Consider the following 25102-nt stretch of genomic DNA (forward strand, 5'->3'; position numbering starts at 1 on the left):
ATAATTGAAATCAAGGTCTCTTAAGAGATATCTGCATGCACATATGTGGGTGCATGAGTGCGTGCCGTTGCTTCAGTCATGTCTGACTATTTGCGGCCCTAGGGACTGTAGCCCACCAGGTAACTCTGTCCAAGATCACTGGAGTGGATTTCCTTGCCCTCCTCCAGGGTATCTTCCTGACCCAGGGATCGAACTCACAGCTCCTGCATTGCGGGTGAATTCTTTACTGCTGAGCCACCATCCTCATATTTACTGTGGCATTATTCACAACAGCCAAGACAAGGAAATAAGCCAAATGTCCATGAACAGTGAATGAATGAAGACAATGAGGTATATACATACAGTGGAATCTCATTCTGCCTTAAAGGTAAGGAAATTCTGCTATTTGCAACATGGATGAACCTAGAGGAAATTATGCTAAAGTGAAGGAAGTCAATAACAGAAAGACAAATATGGCACGATGCTCATATGAGGTATATCTAAAACAGCCCGATTTACAGAAATGTGGAAGAGGATGGTTGGAGAAGGCAATGGCAACCCACTCCAGTATTCTTGCCTGGAAAATCCCATGGATGGAGAAGCCTGGTAGGCTGCAGTCCATGGGGTTGCTAAGAGTCAGACACCACTGAGCGACTTCACTTTCACTTTTCACTTTCATGCATTGGAGATGGAAATGGCAACCCACTCCAGTAATCCTGCCTGGACAATCTCAGGGACAGAGGAGCCTAGTGGGCTGCCTTCTATGGGGTCGCACAGAGTCAGACACGACTGAAGCGACTTAGCAGCAGCAGCAGCAGAATAGGATGGTTACCAGGGGCTAGGAGCAGGGGAGGGCAAAATGAGGAATTGTGTTTAAATGAATAGAAAGTTTCTGTTGAGCAAGATGAATAAGTTCGAGAGATCGGTAGTCCAGCATAGTACTTGTAGTTAACAATACAGTATTGTGGTTGTTCTTTAGCTGCGAAGTCACACCCAACTCTTTCGGACTGTAGCCCACCAGGCTCCTCTCTCCTTCAGATTTCCCAGGCAAGAATATTGGAGTGGGTTGCCATTTCCTTCTCCAAGGGATCTTTGTCACCCAGGGATTGAACCCACATCTCCCACTTGGCAGGTGGATTCTTTACCACTCAATTACCTGGGAAGCCCAACAATATGGTATTGCGCCCTTTAAAATGTTCAGGTTTAAATCTGAGCAAACCTTTAGGCCAACACAATATGTTAAAAGGACAGATCTCATGTGAAGCGTTCTTACAACAAAGCAAGCACACACACACATAAGAACACAAGAAAAATGTTGGAGGTGAGGGACAAGTTTAGTGCCTTGCTGTCATGATGGTAACATGATGTGTGTCCAGACTCATCAAAATGGATACATTGTGTGCAATTGTTTGCATATCAATTATACCTCCATAAAGCTAAACAAAATCATTAGAAATACTTGGAATTCCCCTCACCAAAACACATGCCACCTTTTACCCCCAAAATATCATGAATTCCTATCTTCAGACCTTGTCTTTAAAGTGTATATTTGAAAAAAAAGAGATGTTTATAGAGTTATGAAATGATAATGCAGATGAAAATAATGGGCACAAATTTTTCAGATTTTTTTATATCACAGTTTTTTAAATGGTGTACTATGCCTTCCTGTTTTATAGCTGCTTCCTTCACTCAGGTGTCTACAATCAATACCTTTGATGTCAGTATATTCATAGCAGAGCTGATATGAGCAGAATGCCTTGATCCAATCTCCTTTTCAACATGAAAACTGCCTTGCAAGTAAAAAAAAGCTCATGCTATTTACTAAAAGCAGGCTCCTTATCTCCAGAATGGTCTTAACTGAGTATCCCTGTATAGGGATTTCTTCCAGGAAAAGATAAAACCAGAATTTTTGGATTTATGAGGCATGCATCGCTGGAAAGTGTCCTGTCAGCTGGAATAGAGAATAAAGATGTTCACAGACTACTGGTCATGGCCACTGTGTAACTCCCTTAGAGACCTTATCATTTATCTTTTCAACCTACTTCAATCATCATTCTCAAAGTATTCATTTGTGCAGATTAATTAAATATCAGCTGACTTCTTTGTAATATATTTAAAATTTTAAATTAGTATTGGTTAACTTAATCAGATGCTAAAACATCTGATTTCAACCTATTATTTTTCTTTACCATTTTATGTTTCTATTAGTACAAGTAAAGTAGGTTCTGAGTAGCCTAATTTTCTTTCATAATACTTATAATAGCTTCAGAGTTAAGTCAGTCATATCAGTGTTCTGAGGGTTACCTTGGCGATGTCTATAAATTATCCACTAGTAGTTCAATTGATTCTGACTTACGTAATTTAGTGCTTACATTATTCTTAACTACATTTGTTTAAAAGGTCTTGAAGGCACTTGTATGAGCAAAGTGGGGTCCCATAGGCTTCATTGTTCTTATACATTTATAGAACTCTAATATAGTATTTTATCAGTCTCACTCTTTCTCCTGATTTATGTCTTACAAAGAACAAGTTGAACAGATTTTCATGATGCATGGGATGACAGATGTGAAGGTTCACTTCGGTGCCCTGGAAAATCTAAAATCTTCAGCGATGTAGGGCAGTAGCCTCTCAGGTAATAAGAAAACTAGCCTAGGATTTCACCTACTCTCCCCAGGTGCTGCAGTGTTCAAGAATCTGCCCACCAGTGCAGCAGACACGAGAGACTGCAGTTCTATCCCTGAGTCGGGAAGATCCCCTGGAGAAGGAAATGGCAACCAATTCCAGTATACTTATCTGGAAAATTCTGTGGACAGAGGAGCTGGAGGGCTATAATCCATGAGATCACAAAGAGTTGGATATGACTGAGCAACTAACACTACAAGTATTTATAACAAATATTTATAAAAGAACACTGTGCCGCTGCTGCTGCTGCTAAGTCGCTTCAGTCGTGTCCGACTCTTTGCGACCCCATAGACGGCAGCCCACCAGGCTCCCCCGTCCCTGGGATTGTCCAGGCAAAAACGCTGGAGTGGGTTGCCATTTCCATCTCCAATGCATGAAAGTGAAAAGTGAAAGTGAAGTTGCTCAGTCGTGTCCGACCCTCAGCGACCCCCGTGGACTGCAGCCTACCAGGCTTCTCCGTCCATGGGATTTTCCAGGCAAGCGTACTGGAGTGGGGTGCCATTGCCGTCTCCAAAGAATCAGTCACTTATTGTTAAAGCAAGGTATCATACTTTTTGTAATTGATAATACTTATGTGAATATTTAAGTGTCTATATTATGAGTTTCAAAAAAATGGTCATTACAGCACTCTTGGAATTCATAATCTAATTTCAAATCAATATTCACAGACTTGCAGAGGGAAAGCTGTATTAAATTCAGCATGGGAACAGCATTTTGAATATAACCATCTCTACTGCTGCTCATTGTCTAAGTTGCATTTTAAATACCTATTAGATTTTACAATTAAATTCTCATATTTACTCTTCTCTAAATGTAAGTAATTTAAGAATGATTTCCCTCTAAAGCACACCACACTTTCAAATACATTTTTAAAACACTTGGTCTGTTAAGCACATCTGTTTCCAACTCTAAAAACTGCTAATCTCTCCATTAGCAGTTTTTAGCCAGGCATGTATTTGTTTGTAAGTTTCAGGCATTTAAAAAGAATTATGCAATATTCAAAACTTTTATAGATGAAAAGCTACAGTGAAAGGAAGGGTCATTTATCAGAATTGTTGAGAAGTGGAGTAAGAAAGGAGAATTCATATGAAGTTCCAGAGGATGTATCATGCTAACTTTATCTGTCAATCAACTTATTTGAATTTTAAATATTTCACACTTATAACTACTGTACAATGACCTTTCTAAATGTACTGTAAGATTCCTGTCTCTTACAATCTAATATAAAACAATTAAATGAAGAATATATAAAAATTACATGTGACCAACCTAGATAGCATATTCAAAAGCAGAGACATTACTTTGCTGACTAAGGTCCGTCTAGTTAAGGCTTTGGTTTTTCCAATAGTCATGTATGGATGTGAGAGTTGGACTGTGAAGAAGGCTGAGCGCCGAAGAATTGATGCTTTTGAACTGTGGTGTTGGAGAAGACTCTTGAGAGTCCCTTGGACCGCAAGGAGATCCAACCAGTCCATTCTGAAGGAGATCAACCCTGGGATTTCTTTGGAAGGAATGATGCTAAAGCTGAAACTCGGGTACTTTGGCCACCTCATGCGAAGAGTTAACTCATTGGAAAAGACTCTGATGCTGGGAGGGATTGGGGTAGGGAGAAGATGGGGACAACAGAGGATGGGATGGCTGGATGGCATCACGGACTTGATGGACATGAGTCTGAGTGAACTCTGGGAGTTGCTGATGGACAGGGAAGCCGGCATGCTGCAATTCATGGGGTCGCAAAGAGTTGGACACAACTGAGCGACTGAACTGAACTGAAATATTTTTATTGTCTAAATTTTTTTAAACATTCTATAATGTTTTATAAAAGTAAATTATATGTGTATACTACATGACTTCCAAAGTCTCTGAATATCATAAATTCCCTTTTAGGACAAGGGAAAAAATATTTTTAAAAAAATCCCATGTATGGATTTTTCTGGTGGTCCAGTGGTTAAGAATGTGCTCCCAATGCAGGAGGCCTACGTTCCATCCCTTATCAGGAAACTAGCTCCCACATGTCACAACTAAGGCCTGCCACAGCCAAATAAATAAATAAAAATATTTTAGAAAAATAAGTTCATGTAAATAATTCGAACAATATTTTTAAGTCTCTGTTAACTTTTCATTCTCTGCAATAAAAACTCTTTTTTTCACTCATTGCCAGTTTTCTTCATTTCTCAAATTTTTAGTTCATTTAACTGAAAGATGCATTCAAAAGTTCAGACATTTAAACAAATTTTCCTCAACAATTTTGAAGCTTCCTCTATTCCAGACATTCTATCATTTTATCTAGTAAAAGGATCACATATGTTTTAATATACATTTCTGCATGGGCATCAAAATAAAGACCCTATTTACACTATGAAATTCTACGTTGGTTTTATTTTTTTTCTCATTGACAAAGCTGTGTTAAGCAATTTAAAGTAGACATTTCCCAATTTGATACCCTCAAATATCATCTTTGAATAGAAATCATTAAATGTTTTAAAATATAATTATCATTTTGTAAACCAACTCAAAGCCCTGAGCTTTTTCAAAAACAGTTGCTTTCGAAAAGCTAAATTGATGTTATCAAGTCTGCACTACCCACTAGTGGCAGGAGACTGTAAATGCATGGTTTCAATTACAGATGCATTCTATCTTAAGTATTAATTTTCTTAATCAGATTTAGAACTCATTCTAAGACAAATACACATACATCCTAAGCATGTTTTTTGCGTTATGAGATATTTTTCCTATAGAACATCAATTTAATGTCAGTGTTCACACCCAGAGACATCATGTTCACTTAGGTATCCGTGAATATAAATATGGTGAATCCATCATAAATGTGTGTTTGTATACAGCATACATCACATACATAATCACGATTTAAGATGGAAAAAAAAAACCCTTCTGACAGTATAACATGAATCCATAAGGCAGAAATAAACTTTATCTAGCTTAACTTTTTAAAATTCACGTCTCATTGAGAAATGTTACCAAACTGCCTGTGGTTCTCACAGTTTGAAATTATCTTTATTTAAAAAATGATTTTTAGGTAGGAGACATTGGGTTGATGCAGAAGACTAGTTGTAAACCTGTGAATGATGATAACTATGCTCTACGAATGTCAGGATGCATGCAAATGACACATAACAAGGGGCAACAAAGGTTTGTGCATATTCCCTCACTGTATTTCGGCAGACTTGGGTCAATGACTCCACACTTTCTCACTTGCTGGAAACAAACCTGCAGCAACACTCATATGGAATTTCATAAACAGAAACTATTGCTTCTGATGAACCTGGAGTAGGAGTGTTTTAGATTAAGGCATGGTTACATAATATTTTGATACACAGCTTCTTTAGACACCAACAGATCATACATGTATTTGTTGCTGTTCAGTCGCTCAATCGCGTCCGACTCTTTGCAACCCCATGGACTGCAGCATACCAGGCTTCTCTGTCCTTCACTATCTCCCGGAGCTTGCTCAAATTCGTGCCCATTGAGTCAGGGATGCCATCCAACCACCTCATCCTCTGTCACCCCCTTCCCTTCTCCTCCTGCCTTCAATTCGTCCCAGCATCAGGGTCTTCTCCAATGAGTCAGTTCTTTGCATCAAGTGGCCAAAGTATTGGAGCTTCAGCTTCAGCATCAGTCCTTCCAATGAGCATTCAGGGTTGATTTCCTTTAGGATGGACTGGTTTGATTTCCTTGCAGTCCAAGGGACTCTCAAGAGTCTTCTCTACTATATATGTGTATGTATGTATACAGCACACATATGAACTAAACTGTAATTCATTTGAGAGCATTTAGCGTGTCAGTACTTTTGCTCCATATTTTGCCTTACTTTGCTCTGCTTTAGAGCACACTTGCCTAGCACAGTGTCTTAGTACACAGAATGCACACAGTATTATTTAAATAATGAATATTAATAAATCATAGAAAGCATTCATGACAGCATTTTATTGATGAAAGCACAAAGGAATTGTATAAAGGCTAATGGCTAATGAATAACTATAATGCCAATATGAAAAGAACCTAAAATACATTTGAGATAAATGAATATTTTCAGACAGCTTTATAAAAGAGTAAGATAAAGCTGGTTATTATAGATGCTCTGATATGATGGCATCTTCGGCTGTCTTATTTCCTCATATGTGCCAGAACTCGATAGTTAATTGTGTCATGCTGTTGATCATTAAAAATGTGTGTTATTTTTAAAATATTCATTAAAAATCAATGTATTCATTTTTAATGTATTCATTAAAAATGTAGAACAAGATTTCTTATGGCTCAAGTTTGATTCCACTGATTCCACAATTGATACAGGAGTTAAAATATCTCTTACGGAGGGAATTCAATCTGTTAACCTCCTTTTCTCTGTCTACTCAGTCTTCTGCCCACCAGGTTACACATGGAACACAGAAAATACTTCCATGCTCTCTTCACATCATACACCTCCCTACCTGTTTCAGACTTTTTGCCTTTGATTCTTTCAGTTCTTCATACTTCCATTTCCACACAGACAAAGCCGACTCCAGTCGTTCTATCTCTTTTTCCAAAGATAAGCGCATTCTAAATAGAGAACCAAAAGCGAAATAGTCTTACAATTTAAAAACAATTTTAGGAATGCATTCAATTTTAGATTTTCTATTTTCCTAATTTTTGATATTTACATATGATCATTGTCAGGATAGAAAACTTTCTTTTAGCTTATTAAAAACTGCAAATATTGGATAAAAGTCAGTTTAATTTGTTTTTCTGCCAACTGGCTTGACAGTAGTTTGCTGCTGCTGCTAAGTCCTTCAGTCATGTCCGACTCTGTGCGACCCCATAGACAGCAGCCCACCAGGCTCCACTGTCCCTGGGATTCTCCAGGCAAGAACACTGGAATGGGTTGCCATTTCCTTCTCCAATACATGAAAATGAAAAGTGAAAGTGAAGTCTCTCAGTTCTGTCCAACTCTTTGCGACCCCATGGACTGCAGCCTACCAGGCTTCTCCGTCCATGGGATTTTCCAGGCAAGAGTACTGGAGTGGGGTGCCACTGCCTTCTCTGTTACAGTAATTTAAATATGTTTAATTTGGCTTTGCCAGTATCAAATAATTGACTTTCTGCCTACTTTCTCCTGCATTGTTCATTCATTTCTTTCAATGCTTCTTATTCATATTGTTTCCTTACACAGTAGGTATATATGTTTCTAAGTTTAACATGGTTTTAATCCAACTTCATATTGTGACTGTATATGAAGAATTCTTTGATATGACCGAGAATACTAAGGAGCCCACCTAACGATTTAAGTAATCAATCATTTATTGGCGATACAAAAATACTGTATTTTTTGCAATTCTGTTTTAATAATTTCCCTGGGATCTTTAAATTAGTTAAAATAATTGAAATTAATTTCTCTATTTGTAGAATAAGTGACAAAACAAATTAAAATCTGGTCCTTTAGTATCTCATCACTGATTATTTTTCCCATGCCCACATGTCTGTTAGAGTGACTCACTAAAAATAACTGTTTATTTCTGGTTGTAATTAACAAAGGTCAACCTTTGCAAATGGCCAGTCCTCATCCATGTAGTAGATTGTATGGGGTGCGTGGTAAATCACTTCAGTCATGTCTGGCTCTTTAAGACCCTATGGACTGTAGCCCACCAGGCTCCCCTGTCCATGGGATTCTCTAGGCAAGAATACTGGAATGGGTTACCATGCCCTCCCTCCAGAAGATCTTCCCGAACCAAGAATCAAGGCTGCATCTCTTATGTCTCCTGCATCGTCAGGTGGGTTCTGACCACTAGTGCCACTAGATTACTGTTATAAATACTCATTTTCTCTCCTCTGCTTTTATGGACAGAGTTGCTTTCCCCAGCCCTCGATTCTAGGTTTTGACAATGAGATATTAGCCAAAGTGACGGATTGCAAAAATCTGAACTGAATTTGTGTGGTTAGGCTTCTGGTGTTATGTCCTGAGTCTCTGAAACATAATTATCTTTTTATGCAACTGAAGAGAGCTGATATAGGAAGTGATACTAACAAAATGAAAAATATGTAGACTTAATTTGGGAATCAAATGGTGGACAAAGCTGGGGAAGAAACAGTGGTAAAACATAAAAAGCTAGAAAAATAATGATACATGTTATTTTGTGGTGGACACATAGCAAAATTGTCACTTGCAGTGCCTTAGAAATAGTAAATGTGCCTGATATTACCAATGGAATGTCATTTCCATATTTACTAGAACTATGAATCTTCTAGCTAGCAACACTATGAAAATAATTTAAAATACAACTAGGCCATAAACATATTAGTTTAATTCAGTCAATGGGTAAGAACCCCACTGAGGGTGCTCCCTGATGACTCAGTGATAAAGAATCTGCTTGCCAATTCAGGAGATACAGGTTCAATCCTTGGGTCAAGAAGATCTGCTGCAGAAGGAAATGGCAACCCACTCCAGTATTCTTACCTGGGAAATCCCATGGACAAAGGAGCCTGGTGGGCTACAGTCCTTAGGGTTGCAAAACGAAGCAACTAAACAACTAAACAGTTCTTCATTATTATATTTGCATGAATCAAGTCATAAAATGAGAGGATATAAAAGAATTTGTTATGGCTTTGCTGCTGCTGCTAAGTCGCTTCAGTCATGCCTGACTCTGTGCCACCCCGTAGATGGCAGCCCACCGGGCTCCTCCGTCCCTGGGATTCTCCAGGCAAGAATACTGGAGTGGGTTGCCATTTCCTTCTCCAATGCATGCATGCATACTAAGTTGCTTCAGTCGTGCCTGACTCTGTGCGACCCCATGGACAGCAGCCCACTAGGCTCCTCTGTCCACGGGATTCTCTAGGCAAGAATTCTGGTGTGGGTTCCCATTTCCTTCCCCTGTTACGGCTTTCAGTTCAGTTCAGTTCAGTCACTCAGTCGTGTCCGACTCTTTGCGACTCCATGAATCACAGTACACCAGGCCTCCCTTCACCTCAAAAGGCTCAATTGTAAAAAAAAAAAAAAAATCAGTACCATTTATAGGACTATATTTTGGAATCCCTTATTAACACAGCAAATATATTGCAATGAACAAAGAAAAATGTTCATTTTTCTCAACCTCAACTATTGAAGGCAAGGTCCCAAAAAGACTCCAAAACTTCTGATAGATAAACAGACTTAGCCTGCTGATGACAACCGAGTTGCTTACCATGCTATGATTTTTGCCTTAGTAACTCTGTCTGGGATTTCAAGAATAAGTACTAAGTAGAGAAACAATGAACAAGCTTCCAAATACTAATATTTTGTGTTGAATATAGAAAGAATATATAAAAGTCAATTGTACATTAACATATGTTTGGCATTTAGTTTTTGAAGTTTTAGATGATAAGGCTTATTTAAATATTTGTAAGTATTAACTTGAACTTGTAAATTTAAGTTGAAAATATAATCGAGTTGTACTGCTTATGATTTCATTAAAATGTTTAAGAATCACTGTATTTACAATTTTAATTTACTAGAATTACATGAGTAGAATATGTTGTCAGTAATTGATAATTTCAAAACAGAAAAGGAAAACCTTAAATAAAATAAGTTTATTAAGGAATATTAACCAACTATATTTGTGTAAAGAAGTGTACAGTGACAAATTTTCTCAAAATTAATTTTGAGAATACATTTATAACTAGAATATAAAACTTATACTTGAAAATTTGAGAAAAGTCTAAATTTATAAATTCAAAATTACACATGTTGAGAAATCAGCATCAGCTTGTAACATTACATTTTAATGAATCAGATTATAATGTTAGTAAAATAAACTTATATTAACATTAACATGATTTATAGTTACTATAGAATAAATGTTGATCCTCAAAAATGTCATCAAAATTATTGGGGTAGCTATACACTGAATAGTTTTATAAGACGTTTAAGAAGAAGAACCTTTCAAATGATATGTCAAACTTTTAATCTTAGTTTGATATATAAAATATAGATATAGTCTAAAGATATAACTATATTTAGATTATGTCTAGACTCAGAATAAGTAACCAAAACCAGTACATGAAAGAAAAATAATTGAATTTTGCAAAGTATATTAAAATAAATACATAATCATTTGTATTTTTTATTTAAGGTAGATTAAAATGCTCTATTATTTTTCTCTTTAAGTATGCATCTTAAATAAAAACACTAATATTTATTAGAAGTTATTATTATTTACTTATTTAGTAAAAGAATATGATAAATAGAATAATAAATTATGTACTATTTAGTAAAAGAAAATTATACATTTTATTATGTAAAAGGGTACAATTTAGTCAGAGAAGTGAGAGAACAAGCAATTGATTAAAATTTATTTAATAGCAATGTGATGCTTGGATTTTTTTTAGCATAGCTTTATTAAAAAAATTTGTAACTATTTGTTTTGAGCAGTAGGCTGTAAGGACAGTGAACATGTAAATGTGTGCAACAAAGGACATTCTTTAAATCCTTAATTTTCTGGCCTAATCCATTTGTTCTACATTTCAGAGGGATTTTCAAAACTGATAATTACACTTAAATTTATAATTGGAATTTAAATCATCTTCATATTATTTGAACTACAAGAAGGCAAACAAGAAAAAAAAACCCTAATTTACTTTAAAGGATATTGCATCTTTTATGCACACATTCTTTAGAAAAACAAAATTACTAAACAAAGCTCAGAAAAAAGACAATATTTTAATATGATTACATAAACTTTAAAAAATCAAACTGCTAATATACATAATATTTCATGATCTAAAAATAATATATGAACCAAAATGGTTTTATAAACAGATATGAATATGATTATATTTCTGTGAAATCTTTTGATACTTGTTAACTATCCCATGATGATCTCATAATAAGTGAGCATAAATTTTAGACATCTAGACAAGAAGATTAATCAAAATATTTTTCAGAAATAAAATCCTTGAAACATTACTACCTAACAATAGACATTAACTCATTTTAGAAACCTGTGTGAAATTTCATTGTAAAGCATCTAGTCAGTATTTTCTTAGAGACCTATGTCAATATTTTTGCCAGGCAAAAGTAATTAATTTATAATTAGATCTAGATACAGAATCCTAGGGATGGGGAAGCCTGGTGGGCTGCCGTCTATGGGGTCACACAGACTCGGACATGACTGACTTAGCAGCAGCATAGTTTCCGTTAGTCTAAAATTTAAAGTTAATATTACATGATGAATAATACAAAATTATACAGGGATACTTTTAATAAGCAACATATTTGTCACTTTGTGATTTCACTCCTATTTATAACTACATCTTTCAGCAGTAACATCTCTCAATATGTTTCATTTTCAGCATTTTCAGCATCTTTCAACGAACAGCCAAAGCCATATATAGGTAATTTAATTAGAAAAGAGATGATTTTAAAGAATACTGTTAAGCTTGGAGATGCCCAAGAGGATCAGAGACCAACGCGTGGAGGCACACAGCCAGGAGAAAAACCCACCTCAGGTCACAGAACTGGTCCTCAGATGCTCCCACTGCCTGTTGCCTTACATTATCCCGATATCAACTATGTGATTGACTAACAATACACTTGCATCAGCTCATTTAAGTAGAAAGGGATATTAATAGCACAAGGAATCTCTGGGAGAGCCAGAAAAGCAAATGGGGAACGTGCAGAGTCAGAAACACCAGAAATAAAGCCATAGTAAATCTTCCCGCCAGCACTATACTGCAGTCACCTTTTAGGCACAGACCTCACAGCATGACCTCAATACCCCCAACTCAAGTCACAGGATGGTATCACCAGACACAAGAGATCACTTTTGGCTCTGAAAACAAGATGTGACCACATCCACTGTCTTCCCCCGTCACCAGGTTGGATTCTGGTGCACTCTTCTTTTTGGAGTAATGCCTTCTGCTAAAATGTCCAGATGGCTATGTCAAAGGTCTGCAGCATACCTGCAAAGGGAACTGAGATAGAAACGTACTAGCGTTTTTATAGTCTATACAGATAGATTCTCTCATAGGTACAGGACTGCCCAAACACAAAAGAGATACTTTACAGTAAAAGAAAAAAAAAAAATACAAAAATTAACTTGAACTGGATCAAAGGCCTAAATTTAAGTTGAACTTAAAGAAACAGAGACGTACATATATAACAATGGCTGATTCATGTCGAGGTTTGACAGAAAACAACAAAATTCTGTAAAGCAATTATGCTTCAATTAAAAAAAAAAAAAAAAAGAAACAGAGAATAGAGTGGTGGATGCCAGGAGCTAGGAGGTGGGCAAAGCAAGGAGATGTGATCAAAAGGTACAATAAAATGGGGTTTCCCTACTCTCCGACATAAATCACAGCAGGATCCTCTATGATCCACCTCCCAGAATACTGGAAATAAAAGCAAAAATAAACAAATGGGATCTAATTAAAATTAAAAGCTTCTGCACAACAAAGGAAACTATAAGCAAGGTGAAAAGACAGCCTTCGGAATGGGAGAAAATAATAGCAAATGAAGCAACTGACAAACAACTAATTTCAAAAATATACAAGCAACTTATGCAGCTCAATTCCAGAAAAATAAACGACCTAATCAAAAAATGGGCCAAAGAACTAAATAGACATTTCTCCAAAGAAGACATAGGGATGGCTAACAAACACATGAAAAGATGCTCAACATCACTCATTATTAGAGAAATGCAAATCAAAACCACAGTGAGGTACCACTTCACACCAGTCAGAATGTCTGCAATCCAAAAGTCTACAAGCAATAAATGCTGGAGAGGGTGTGGAGAAAAGGGAACCCTCCTACACTGTTGGTGGGAATGAAAACTAGTACAGCCACTATGGAGAACAGTGTGGAGATTCCTTAAAAAATTGCAAATAGAACTGCCTTATGACCCAGCAATCCCACTGCTAGGCATACACACCGAGGAAATCAGAATTGAAAGAGACACATGTATCCCAATGTTCATCGCAGCACTGTTTATAATAGCCAGGACATGGAAGCAACCTAGATGTCCATCAGCAGATGAATGGATAAGAAAGCTGTGGTGCATATACACAATGGAGTATTACTCAGCCATTAAAAAGAATATATTTGAATCAGTTCTGATGAGATGGATGAAACTGGAGCCTATTATACAGAGTGAAGTAAGCCAGAAAGAAAAACACCAATACAGTATACTAACACATATATATGGAATTTAGAAAGATGGCAATGGTGACCATGTATGCAAGACAGCAAGAGACACAGATGTGTATAGCGGACTTTTGGACTCAGAGGGAGAGGGAGAGGGTGGGATGATTTGGGAGAATGGCATTGAAACATGTATACTATCATGTAAGAAACGAATCGCCAGTCTATGTCCGATGCAGGATACAGCATGCTTGGGGCTGGTGCACGGGGATGACCCAGAGAGATGTTATGGGGAGGGAGGTGGGAGGGGGGTTCATGTTCAGGAATGCATGTACACCTGTGGTGGATTCATGCCAATGTATGGCAAAACCAATACAGTATTTAAAGTAAAATAAAGTAAAAATAAAAATTAAAAAAAAAATAAAATAAAATGGGGTTTCCCTAATGGCTCAGCAGGTAAAGAAAGAATCTGCCTGCAATGCAGGAGACACAGGAGATGCAGGTTCAATCCCTGGGTGGGGAAGATCTCCTGGTGGAGGAAACAGCAACCCACTCCGGTATTCTTGCCTGAAAAATCTCATGCACAGAGGAGTTTGGCAGGCTAGAATCCATAGTGTCGCAAAGAGTCAAACATGACCAAGGACACACACACATTACCAGACTTGCATGAAATTTTTCATTATGTTAATTGAGGGATACACACATATTCACATCCGTGTGTGTGTGTATATATCTATATTTCTATCTCATGCTAATCACTGGAGCATTTTCAACTTGGGATACCATCTCACCAATATTTAAAATCTAATTTTATTATGGAAAATCACAACATTTAATGAAGCAAAGCAAAACTCTTCTTATATTGAAAACAAATCAAGAAACATGGGTAAACCTATGGCTGATTCATGTTGATGTTTAGTAGAAACCAATACAATACTGTAAAGCAATTATCCTTCCATTAAAAATAAATAAATTAATTAAATTAAATTAAAAGGGAGGCAAAAACTCAGATTAATCAACACACTTTCTAAGGGATGCAGGTGCCATCTGCAGTTTAACTTTAGAACTAATTCTAAATGCTAAAACACTGCATCAGAATAGTTTGTCTCATCGTCTCTTTCACTTACAGTGTGATTTGCTAAAATTCCTCTTCCTATTACTTTGCCGACTAAGGTCCGTCTAGTCAAGGCTGTGGTTTTTCCTGTGGTCGTGTATGGATGTGAGAGTAGGAGTGTGAAGAAGGCTGAGCGCTGAAGAATTGATGCTTTTGAACTGTGGTGTTGGAGAAGACTCTTGAGAGTCCCTTGGACTGCAAGGAGATCCAACCAATCCATTCCGAAGGAGATCAGCCCTGGGATTTCTTTGGAGGAAATAATGCTAAAGCTGAAGCTCCGGTACTTTGGCCACCTCATGCGAAGAGTTGACTCATTGGAAAAGACTCTGATGCTGGGAGGGATTGGGGGCAGGAGGAGAAGGGGACAGCAGAGGATGAGATGGCTGGATGGCATCACTGACTCGATGGATGTGAGTCTGAGTATAACTCCGGGAGATGGTGATGGACAGGGAGGCCTGGCGTGCTGCGATTTATGGGGTCGCAGAGACTCGGACACGACTGAGCAACTGAACTGGCTGATTCTATGTGAGGATCAGTTTTCCCCTCTGTCATCTCAAATTTTCTACCTGGGAAGTCATTTTTTAAAAGAGATCACAAATATACAAGTTCTCAGTACACAAGCAACTTCCAGATACTGAGCGATTATTCATCAAACTGAATAATACTCAGAGTACAAATAATAGAAAAACTTAAGTGTTTTTGATGAGGGGATTCTAGTCAGTGATGATGTTGGGAATGAGTCCCCAAGTTCTCTAGGTTAATTGTTGTACTCTAGTCAAGAGAAGTTTCCCACTAAGTGGGAACATAGAAAAAAATACATTCCCATCTTCTCAACTCCAGCCACCCACTCACTGAGATTGCAGGAGGAAGAATTTAAAAGATTAGACAGATTTATTGTAACAGTGTATACTATATCCTTGGGAAACATTCTCTTATACAGAAGTAAAAAAAAAGATTCTGCAACTTCCTCCTGGGGATTTCTGGCTAATGTTAATTCATGGACTCTTGGGACTATTTCTTAAAGGGAGAGTAAGGAAGCAAAATGGAATCAAAAGTCCCATTTCCACTTTCATTCTCTCTAGCCTGTCTACAGTTTATATATGGAAGCTGCTGAGAACTGGAGGATTTACTTACCATGGGAATTATTCATTTATCCCAAGAAGTCAAAACATAAATGATGTATACATGAGCACGTGTACAAGTGAGAGTGTAAAGACAAAAGGTGTATCATTCAAGCTGGCACCTTAGGGAGTTTACATGTTGGAAACAGCATTTTCACATTATTCTTGTTACGATATGTTGGTGAAGTAACGCGAGTGGGTTGGAGAGAAGTCTATAACCACTAAAAAGTTAAATCCTTCAAGAATGAAGCCCAGAGGTTAGAACTTGACTGAGACTTGTAGTTCAAGAGTAAATTAAGTGTTAATAAGGGTGCAGGACACTTGCCCGGAGAATCCCCATGAACAGAGGAGTCTGGTGGGCTACAGTCCATGGGATCGCAAAGAGTTAGACGTGACCGAGCAACTAAGCATAGCACATGGGTGCAGGCATAAAATTCAATTTTATTCTCTTTTGCTACTAATGTTGATCACTTCTGTTAGGAACTTACACTTGGTAGTAGAATAACAAATATTTATTACCTACACAGATATTTGTGTTATCATAATCTGTGCATATAGTGAGGTACAAACAATCTGAAAAAGGGAATTTGGGTAGGAATAAATTTCAAAGGGACTCATGAGAGGCTTGTGGCTGACAGAAAAGGACTGACAGGTATAGAGCTTAGAGTATTTGTGAGAGGTCTGTGTGCATACTTATCACTGTTTCAATCCATTTAAACTAGGTGAATTAAAACCATTATATAATATATAGTTATATGCATACTTAGTGATAATATACACTCCCAGTTTTTTTTTATTTTGTCCATTAAGAATCTTATAACAAAAGAGAATGGAAAAATAATTATTTTCAGATCTAGGGGCCACATTTTAAAGTACCACTGAATACTCCACACAATGCTAATAATTTTCTAGGGTAATCAAGAGGGAACAACAACAAAACACTCATGTTGAGTAATTCATATTAGAGGCTGCTTTCCTAGGCACCGTCTTTGATACTCATAAGATTTCAGTGCAGAGGGCAGAAGTGATAGTATGTGACTTGTGAAGCAAAGTCATTAAAATACCATCTATTTCTCTCTGTGCCCTTCAGATGCTCACGTTCAGCCAAGCCGTTATGCCATAAGGGAGCCAAGTGGCCACACAAATAGGCCACATGAAGATGTTCCAACTAAGACCCAGAGGAGAAAAAAAGATCAACTGCCAGATCTGGGAGTAAGTGAGGCTTCAGACACCCTCACACACCTAAAGTCACCCCGTCCTTAGAGCCATCCCAGCTGAAGACACATGTAGCAAGAGATGAGCTGTCCATACAGATTCATGCTCAAGATTCATGAGCAGAATACCTGGTGACTGCTATCTCAATAATAATCATCATTTGGGAAATTCTGTTACGAAACAATAGACCATTGGAACACAGGCATCACTATCCATATTTTTATGAAGCGGACAATAGCACACTCTTGATTAATCCAATGTCACATATTTAGAGTATGTCAGAACAAGATGAATGTCAGGGTATATTAATCTCAAGTCTAGTGTCCTTCCTCTATACCCCAAATGGTCAACGAAGAAAGCATCTTTTTTTGGCAATCAATACCTCACAAAATTGTGAGCTGACCATTATGAATATTAACATATCCAACTTTACTGACTCACTGAAATCTATGAGTGCTGTAAAAGTTAGATAGTACACAGGCTATGTTAACCATATACGTTAGTAATTCAAATATAATAAACATGAATCTACCAGAGATGATGAGAACAAGGCTAAGATAAAAAAATATAAAAACTAACATGTTATAACTTTTCAAAATTCAAAATGGTGAATTTTAATCTCTGCCACCAATATGGTCACAGATTGTCACACTGAAAATTAATTTCCAGATAATGTTTAAGAAATAGAGCCTCATGGACAATATCATGCAACACATTTTTAAATATTAGTAATTAATATTTTAGTCATAGGTAAAATACTTTACCAAATGGCCAGCTTACAAGACTTCACAATTTTAAGAAGTCTGAAAGATAGACTTGATTAAGGAAGACAGTGATTAGTACTTACTCCCTTTCTTTCCATAAGACTTTTTGGAAATCATCCAAATGCCCCTGCAAAGCTGAAATTTCAGGCACTTCATTCTCCAGAGGCAGATTTATTGCCTGCAGTCTTAATCCAGGTCTCACTGTACAATTTTCAGAAACGCCATTCTTGAATAAATCAGGACAGTCTAGACTGAGTTTCATCTCCTCACTTAATTTTAATGGGTCAATAATTAAACTCCCTTCCTGAAAGAAAAAAAAAAACAATGATTAGTGTTGAATTTTAAAATTCAATGCAGAGAAATCATAAAAAAACATTTTTGAATAGAAATAAAATGTTATGATTCAACATCAAATTTTTATTTTCATTTATTTATCATTCTCTAATAGTGGTATATGGTCAAAGTTTAACTTATAATTTCTCAGGCTTTTTTTCCCTTTCAGTGTTCTACCTTATTCTAATAAAACAAGTATCCCCACAGTGTTTTAAAAGTTTTCATTTACAATGAAATCTACATTATATCTACCATAAACCCTATACATCATGGAAAATCTTAACATTTTAGATGGAATCATAGAAGAGCAAGATAATATTTTTTTGTTTTAGAGGTAGAATTAAATAGAAAGGAGTAATAATATAAACAGTAAATAGTATAAACTATTCAAAGAGATAACATGAATTCCTAGTTTCCTTTAGCATGTTCTGTGAGTTGTTAATAAAAGAAAGTGAAAGTGAAAGTGGCTTAGTCCAGTACAACTCTTTGCAACCCCATGAACTATACAGTCCATGGAATTCTCCAGGCCAGAATACTGGAGTAAGTAGTCATGCCCTTCTCCGGAGAACCTTCCCAACCCAGGGATTGAACCCAGGTCTCCTTCATTGCAAACGGATTCTTTTACCAGCTGAGCCAGAAGGGAAGCCCAGTATTTATCAAATTACCACATGACCCTGCAATCCCACTCCTGTTAATATAGCCAGAGAAAAACATGCCCCAAATAATACATGCACCCCAATGTTCACTGCAGCACTGTTTACAATAGGTAAGACATGGAAGCGACCTAAATATCCCTCGACAGAGTCATGGATAAAGAAGATACATGTATACAAGGGAATATTACTCAACCATTAAAAAGAATGAAATAATGCCATCTGCAGCAACATGGATGGACCTAGAGATTGTTAGGAAAAACAACACATGTATATGTAAAACTGAATCACTTTGCTGTACAGTAGAAATTAACACAACATTGTAAATCAACTATAACTCAATAAAAAAATTTTTTTAAAAAAAGAGGAGGAAATTTGGTCAATAGACACATACAGAGGAAAATGGGTGTGAAAACACTGGGAGAAGATGACTGTCTGATAGCCAAGGAAGAAGGCCTCAGTGGAAGCCAGCCCTGATAACACTTTGATCTCAGACTTCTAGCCTCTAGAATGGTGAGAAAATAAATTTCTATTTCTGACGTCACCCAGTTTGTGGTCCTTTGTTCTAGCAGCCTAAACAACAAATCCAGTCACCACTGGCTTTGCTATCTTCCCGCCCCTCCTTGTGACTAGACACAGCGTTCACATATGCACACAATCTCTGGATTCTTCTCCTGACCTTACTATTTGCGTTCTCCTTGGTGGGAAATTCTCTTTTTCCCAAACACTCTCTGATGGACTCACACGTTTTGGAACCAATTTGCAATGGGTCTCTCTGTGCACGGGCCACTTCGGGGAAACCAGGAAGCTTCCGGTCCTGGGTGGCCTCCGCCAGGTGCGGCAAAGGGGGCTTCTTTTTCAGAGCACTCAGCTCTTTCACGGCCATGTCTAACTTGATTCTGAGTTGCCTGCCTTCCTCCCTGGCGCTGTTCCTTTCGGCTCGAACTTTACTCCACTTTTCCCTCCAGTTAGCAGTGCAGTCCGACCACCACCGCATGGTCTTCTCCATCTGAGCGGCGCGGGCCTTGACCTCCTCCAGCTCCCGCAGGCGAAGCTCAGCGCCGATATCCCACTCGCTGGTCCTCCAGGAGGGAGCATGGCCACTGAGGTCGGCAGGAGACTGCAGCCCGAGAGGAGACGGGCAGGAGCTGCGGGGGTCCCCGCGGGCCGGGGCAGGTGCCGCCAGGTCGCACGATGATCTAACTAACCCCGACTGCTGCATGCCGAAGAGGTGTGTTTCCTCAATTAACCGATGAATGGAATCTAAATTCATGTTTATCTTTTCAGGCCTAAGAAAAGACAGGGAACATAATTGCATTTGAATTTCTTCTTCAATGATAAGAGCAAGACCTACCTTAAGTTGACAGAAACAAGGCATCTTTTCAACACTGCATGTTTTTCTTTCCACAGTAACTAAAAATATAGAGGAATTCATGCGTTCGTAATTCTCAAAGAAACAGAAATTACTCCCATTTAATTTTGCCGAACAAATACAAATAAATATGTAGAGACCCAATTGGGGCTAGCGTGGGACACTAATAATTCATTTTAACAAATCCGGTCCTTTTCAGGTAATATTTATTGCAACACACATTGACCATTAACTGCTCAATGGTCCCCGTTTCCGTGCTAACTAAAGCACGATTTGTTCAAGTAGAAGGCAGAAGCTATTGATCTCTGGAAGGGTAAAACCCTATTTCATCTCAGGAGGGGCTAAATCATGAGTGGTCTAAGTCTTCCATGACAGACTCCCATTTAACTCTTAAAGCAACATATGACTTGGTTCTGGCTGATGAGATGTGAGGGGAAATCTGCTAGAAAAATGTGAAAATATGAGAATGAGAACCCTTTCCTTCTGCCTTCTTCCTACCTGAACAAGGCCATGAACTAGAAAGACAGCAAGTGTAAAAGGTGCCCTGTATCGTTAAAAATGGTGGAACAGGAGAGAAAGCACCTGATGTAATGATGGCGCTACAGCATGGAACATAGAAGCCATGGCTCTAGTCTCCTTGCTATGTGAGAATGATTACCCATATTTATTTAAGCTATGATGACTTTTCTGTTACTTGCAGTCATAATGACATCTAACTGATACATGAGTTAATTTCCTACCATGGCTCATATCATTATAAGTTCAAAAAATGAAGTATTATGAGTAAGATGTAGTCTTTGTCCTTAAAGATTTTATAGTCTAAATTTAAAATACATAATATGCCTATAAAAATATTTTAAATCAAATTTAGTGTTACTTTTTGTGTCAAATCAATGTTAGCTTCCTAGGGTGTTTACAGGGTCCTCTAGGGAATACTGCTAAAGAAATGATGGACTGTTCTTCAAAAATTTAGAGGCATCACATGACATTGAACAGAGTCTCAGCAATTTCAAAGCTTTAAAAGGGAATTAGAAACAGTTTCAAGTATAAATAGCAAAGACAAATTAATTGGTAAATGCAAACCTTTCTTATCAGTATGTACACCCATTACCTTATTCAATATAGCAACATAGCCACATTAAAGATTTTAGCAAGTATAACATGTTCTTTAAAATAAATGCTCAGAACATGCAGGTTAATTTACAAATTCATAAAGTTCTGTGTTTATATAAGATTACCCATTTTTATTATCAAGGAACATTTTTTCTGGTGTAAATAATCTTAGATAACATTTTATATTCATGACATTAGTTACTCCATTTTTCATTTCCTTTTATATAGTTATAGATCATAAACTGCCTTTTAATGAACCATCTATTTAATCAACTGAAGGGGTTTCATTATCTCGATTAAGTTACAAAATAGACTTTGATTCACTGGAAAAAACAGACAATATAATATTAAATGCATATTACTTTCAGTTGTAGTAAAAAGAAACAACCACATTTTAATAAGTATTCTGTAGAGATGCCAAACCAATCCACTCCTTATTATAGTATTTATGATAATAATACAGATTCATGGTAATTATTTTTCTTAGCATTAGTATATGTCCAATCATATTTGAATTAGTGCTGACTTGGAGTAAATGTTCCTTTCATTCACTGTAATTCAGAGGCAATGATAATATACCTGACCAAGTTTCTTGGATCTTTAGTAAACTAAGACCAATATTTAAAAAAAAAAAAAGAAGAAGTTTTAATTACAAGCATGTATTGTGCCATGCTCACTCGGTCACTTGTGTCCATTTATTTGCCACACCATGGACTGTAGCCTGCCAGGCTCCTCTGTCTGTGGGATTCTCCAGGCAAGAATACTGGAGTGGGTTCCCATTTCCTTCTCCAGGGGATCTTCCTGACCCTGAGACTGTGCCCTGTTTCTCCTGCATTGGCAGGTGGATTCTTTACCACTGAACCACCTTGGTATCTGTATATATATATATATATTATACATATAAATATTTAATGCTGTATTTCTTTTGGTAGAAATTTGCAAATGAATACAGAAAATTTATTTCAAAATATTAAACTTAAATTTAACCTAACTATTTTAAAAAATAAATCAGTATCATAAAATTGTAATGTCCTTAAAATGTCTCATTAACTTTTTAAAATTTATTTATTTATTTATTTTTTAATATAAAATTTTTTATTTTAATTGGAGGTTAATTACTTTACAATATTGTATTGGTTTTGCCATACATCAACATGAATCTGCCACGGGTATACACCTGTTCCCCATCCTGAACCCCCCTCCCTCCTCCCTCCCCATACCATCCCTCTGGCTCATCCCAGTGCATCAGCCCCAAGCATCTAGTATCATGCATCGAACCTGGACTGGAAATTCATTTCATATATAATATTATACATGTTTCAATGCCATTCTCCCAAATCACCCTCGCCTTCTCCCACAGAGTCCAAAACACTGTTCTGTACATCTGTGTCTCTTTTGCTGTCTCACATACAGGGTTATCGTTACCATCTTTCTAAATTCCATATATATGTGTTAGTATACTGTATTGGTGTTTTTATTTTTGGCTTACTTCACTCTGTATAATCGGCTCCAGTTTTACCCACCTCATGAGAAGTGATTCAAATGTATGTATATGTACCACAGCTTTCTTATCCATTCATCTGCTGATGGACATCTAGGTTGCTTCCATGTCCTGGCTATTATAAACAGTGCTGCAGTGAACATTGGGGTACATGTGTCTCTTTCAATTCTGGTAGTGGGATTGCTGGGTCATAAGGAAGTTCTATTTCCAGTTTTTAAGGAAACTCCACACTGTTATCCATAGTGGCTGTACTAGTTTGCATTCCCACCAACAGTGTAAGAGGGTCCCCTTTTTTCCACACCCTCTCCAGCATTTATTGCTTGTAGACTTTTGGATAGCAGCCATTCTGACTGGCGTGAAATGGTACCTCATTGTGGTTTTGATTTGCATTTCTCTAATAATGAGTGATGTTGAGCATCTTTTCATGTGTTTGTTAGTCATCTGTATGTCTTTGGAGAAATATCTGTTTAGTTCTTTGGCCCATTTTTTGACTGGGTCATTTATTTTTCTGGAATTGCAGTACAGGAGTTGCTTCTATATTTTTGAGATTAGTCCTTTGTCAGTTGCTTCATTTGCTATTATTTTCTCCCATTCTGAAGGCTGTCTTTTCACCTTGCTTATAGTTTCCTTTGTTGTGCAGAAGCTTTTAATTTTAATTAGGTCCCATTTGCTTATTTTTGCTTTTATTTCCAATGTTCTGGGAGATGAGACATAGAGGATCCTGCTGTGATTTATGTTTCAGAGTGTTTTGCCTATGTTCTCCTCTAGGAGTTTTACAGTTTCTGGTCTTATGTTTAGATCTTTAATCCATTTTGCATTTATTTTTGTGTATGGTGTTAGAAAGTGATCTAGTTTCATTCTTTTACAAGTGGTTGACCAGTTTTCCCAGTACCACTTGTTAAAGAGATTGTCTTTTCTCCATTGTATATTCTTGCCTCCTTTGTCAAAGATAAGGTGTCCGTATGTGTGTGGATTTATCTCTGGCTTTCTATTTTGTTCCATTGGTCTATATTTCTGTCTTTGTGCCAGTACTATACTGTCCTGATGACTGTGGCTTTGTAGTAGAGCCTGAAGTCAGGCAGTTTTGTTCCTCCAGTTCCATTCTTGTTTCTCAAGATTGCTTTGGCTATTCGAGATTTTTTGTATTTCCATACAAATTGTGAAATTATTTGTTCTAGCTCTGTAAAAAATACCGCTGGAAGCTTGATAGGGATTTCATTGAATCTATAGATTGCTTTGGGTAGTATACTCGTTTTCACTATATTGATTTTTCCGATCCATGAACATGGTATATTTCTCCATCTATTAGTGTCCTCTTGGATTTCTTTTCACCAGTGTTTTATAGTTTTCTATATATAGGTCTTTTGTTTCTTTAGGTAGATATATTCCTGGTTTTTTTTTTTTTTTCATTGCAATGGTGAATGAATTTTTTTCCTTAATTTCTCTTTCTCACTGTTAGTGTATAGCTATGCAGAGGATTTCAGTGTGTTGATTTTATATCCTACAACTTTACTATACTCATTGATTAGCTCTAGTAATTTTTTGGTGGAGTCTTTAGGGTTTTCTATGTAGAGAATCATGTCATCTACAAACAGTGAGAGTTTTACTTCTTCTTTTTCAATCTGGATTCCTTTTATTTATTTTTCTGCTCTGATTGCTGTGGCCAAAACTTCCAAAACTGTGTTGAATAGTAGTGGTGAGAGTGGGCACCCTTGTCTTGTTCCTGACTTTAGGGGAAATGCTTTCAATTTTTCACCATTGAGGGTAATGTTTGCTGTGGGTTTGTCATATATAGCTTTTATTATGTTGAAGAATGTTCCTTCTATTCCTGCTTTCTGGAGAGTTTTTATCATAAATGGATGTTGAATTTTGTCAAAGGCCTTCTCTGCATAAAATGAGATGATCATACGGCTTTTATTTTTCAATTTGTTAATGTGGTGTATTACATTGATTGATTTGTGGATATTGAAGAATCTTTGCATCCCTGGGATAAAGCCCACTTGGTCATGGTGTATGATATTTTTAATGTGTTGTTGGATTCTGATTGCTAGAATTTTTTTTAAGGATTTTTGCATCTATGTTCATCAGTGATATTGGCCTGTAGTTTTCTTTTTTTGTGTGGCATCTTTGTCAGGTTTTGGTATTAGGGTG

The 25102-nt window shown here is 37.0% G+C and overlaps 1 protein-coding gene across 1 annotated transcript in view; it reads right to left on the bottom strand.

Annotated features, from left to right (window-relative positions):
• The window catches only part of CCDC102B (coiled-coil domain containing 102B), a 201932-nt gene extending 181694 nt beyond the window's left edge, over positions 1 to 20238 (bottom strand). Inside the window, exons 1-3 of the mRNA XM_052660597.1 lie at positions 19645 to 20238; positions 18063 to 18283; positions 7110 to 7218 (exon numbers count right to left, since the gene is read on the bottom strand). Of these exons, the coding sequence (XP_052516557.1) occupies positions 7110 to 7218; positions 18063 to 18283; positions 19645 to 20238 (924 nt within the window). The remainder of the gene's footprint in view (positions 1 to 7109; positions 7219 to 18062; positions 18284 to 19644) is intronic.
• Between the last annotated feature and the right edge of the window lie 4864 nt (positions 20239 to 25102).

The sequence above is a fragment of the Budorcas taxicolor genome, chromosome 22, assembly GCF_023091745.1.
Source record: "Budorcas taxicolor isolate Tak-1 chromosome 22, Takin1.1, whole genome shotgun sequence".
Classification (NCBI taxonomy): domain Eukaryota; kingdom Metazoa; phylum Chordata; class Mammalia; order Artiodactyla; family Bovidae; genus Budorcas; species Budorcas taxicolor.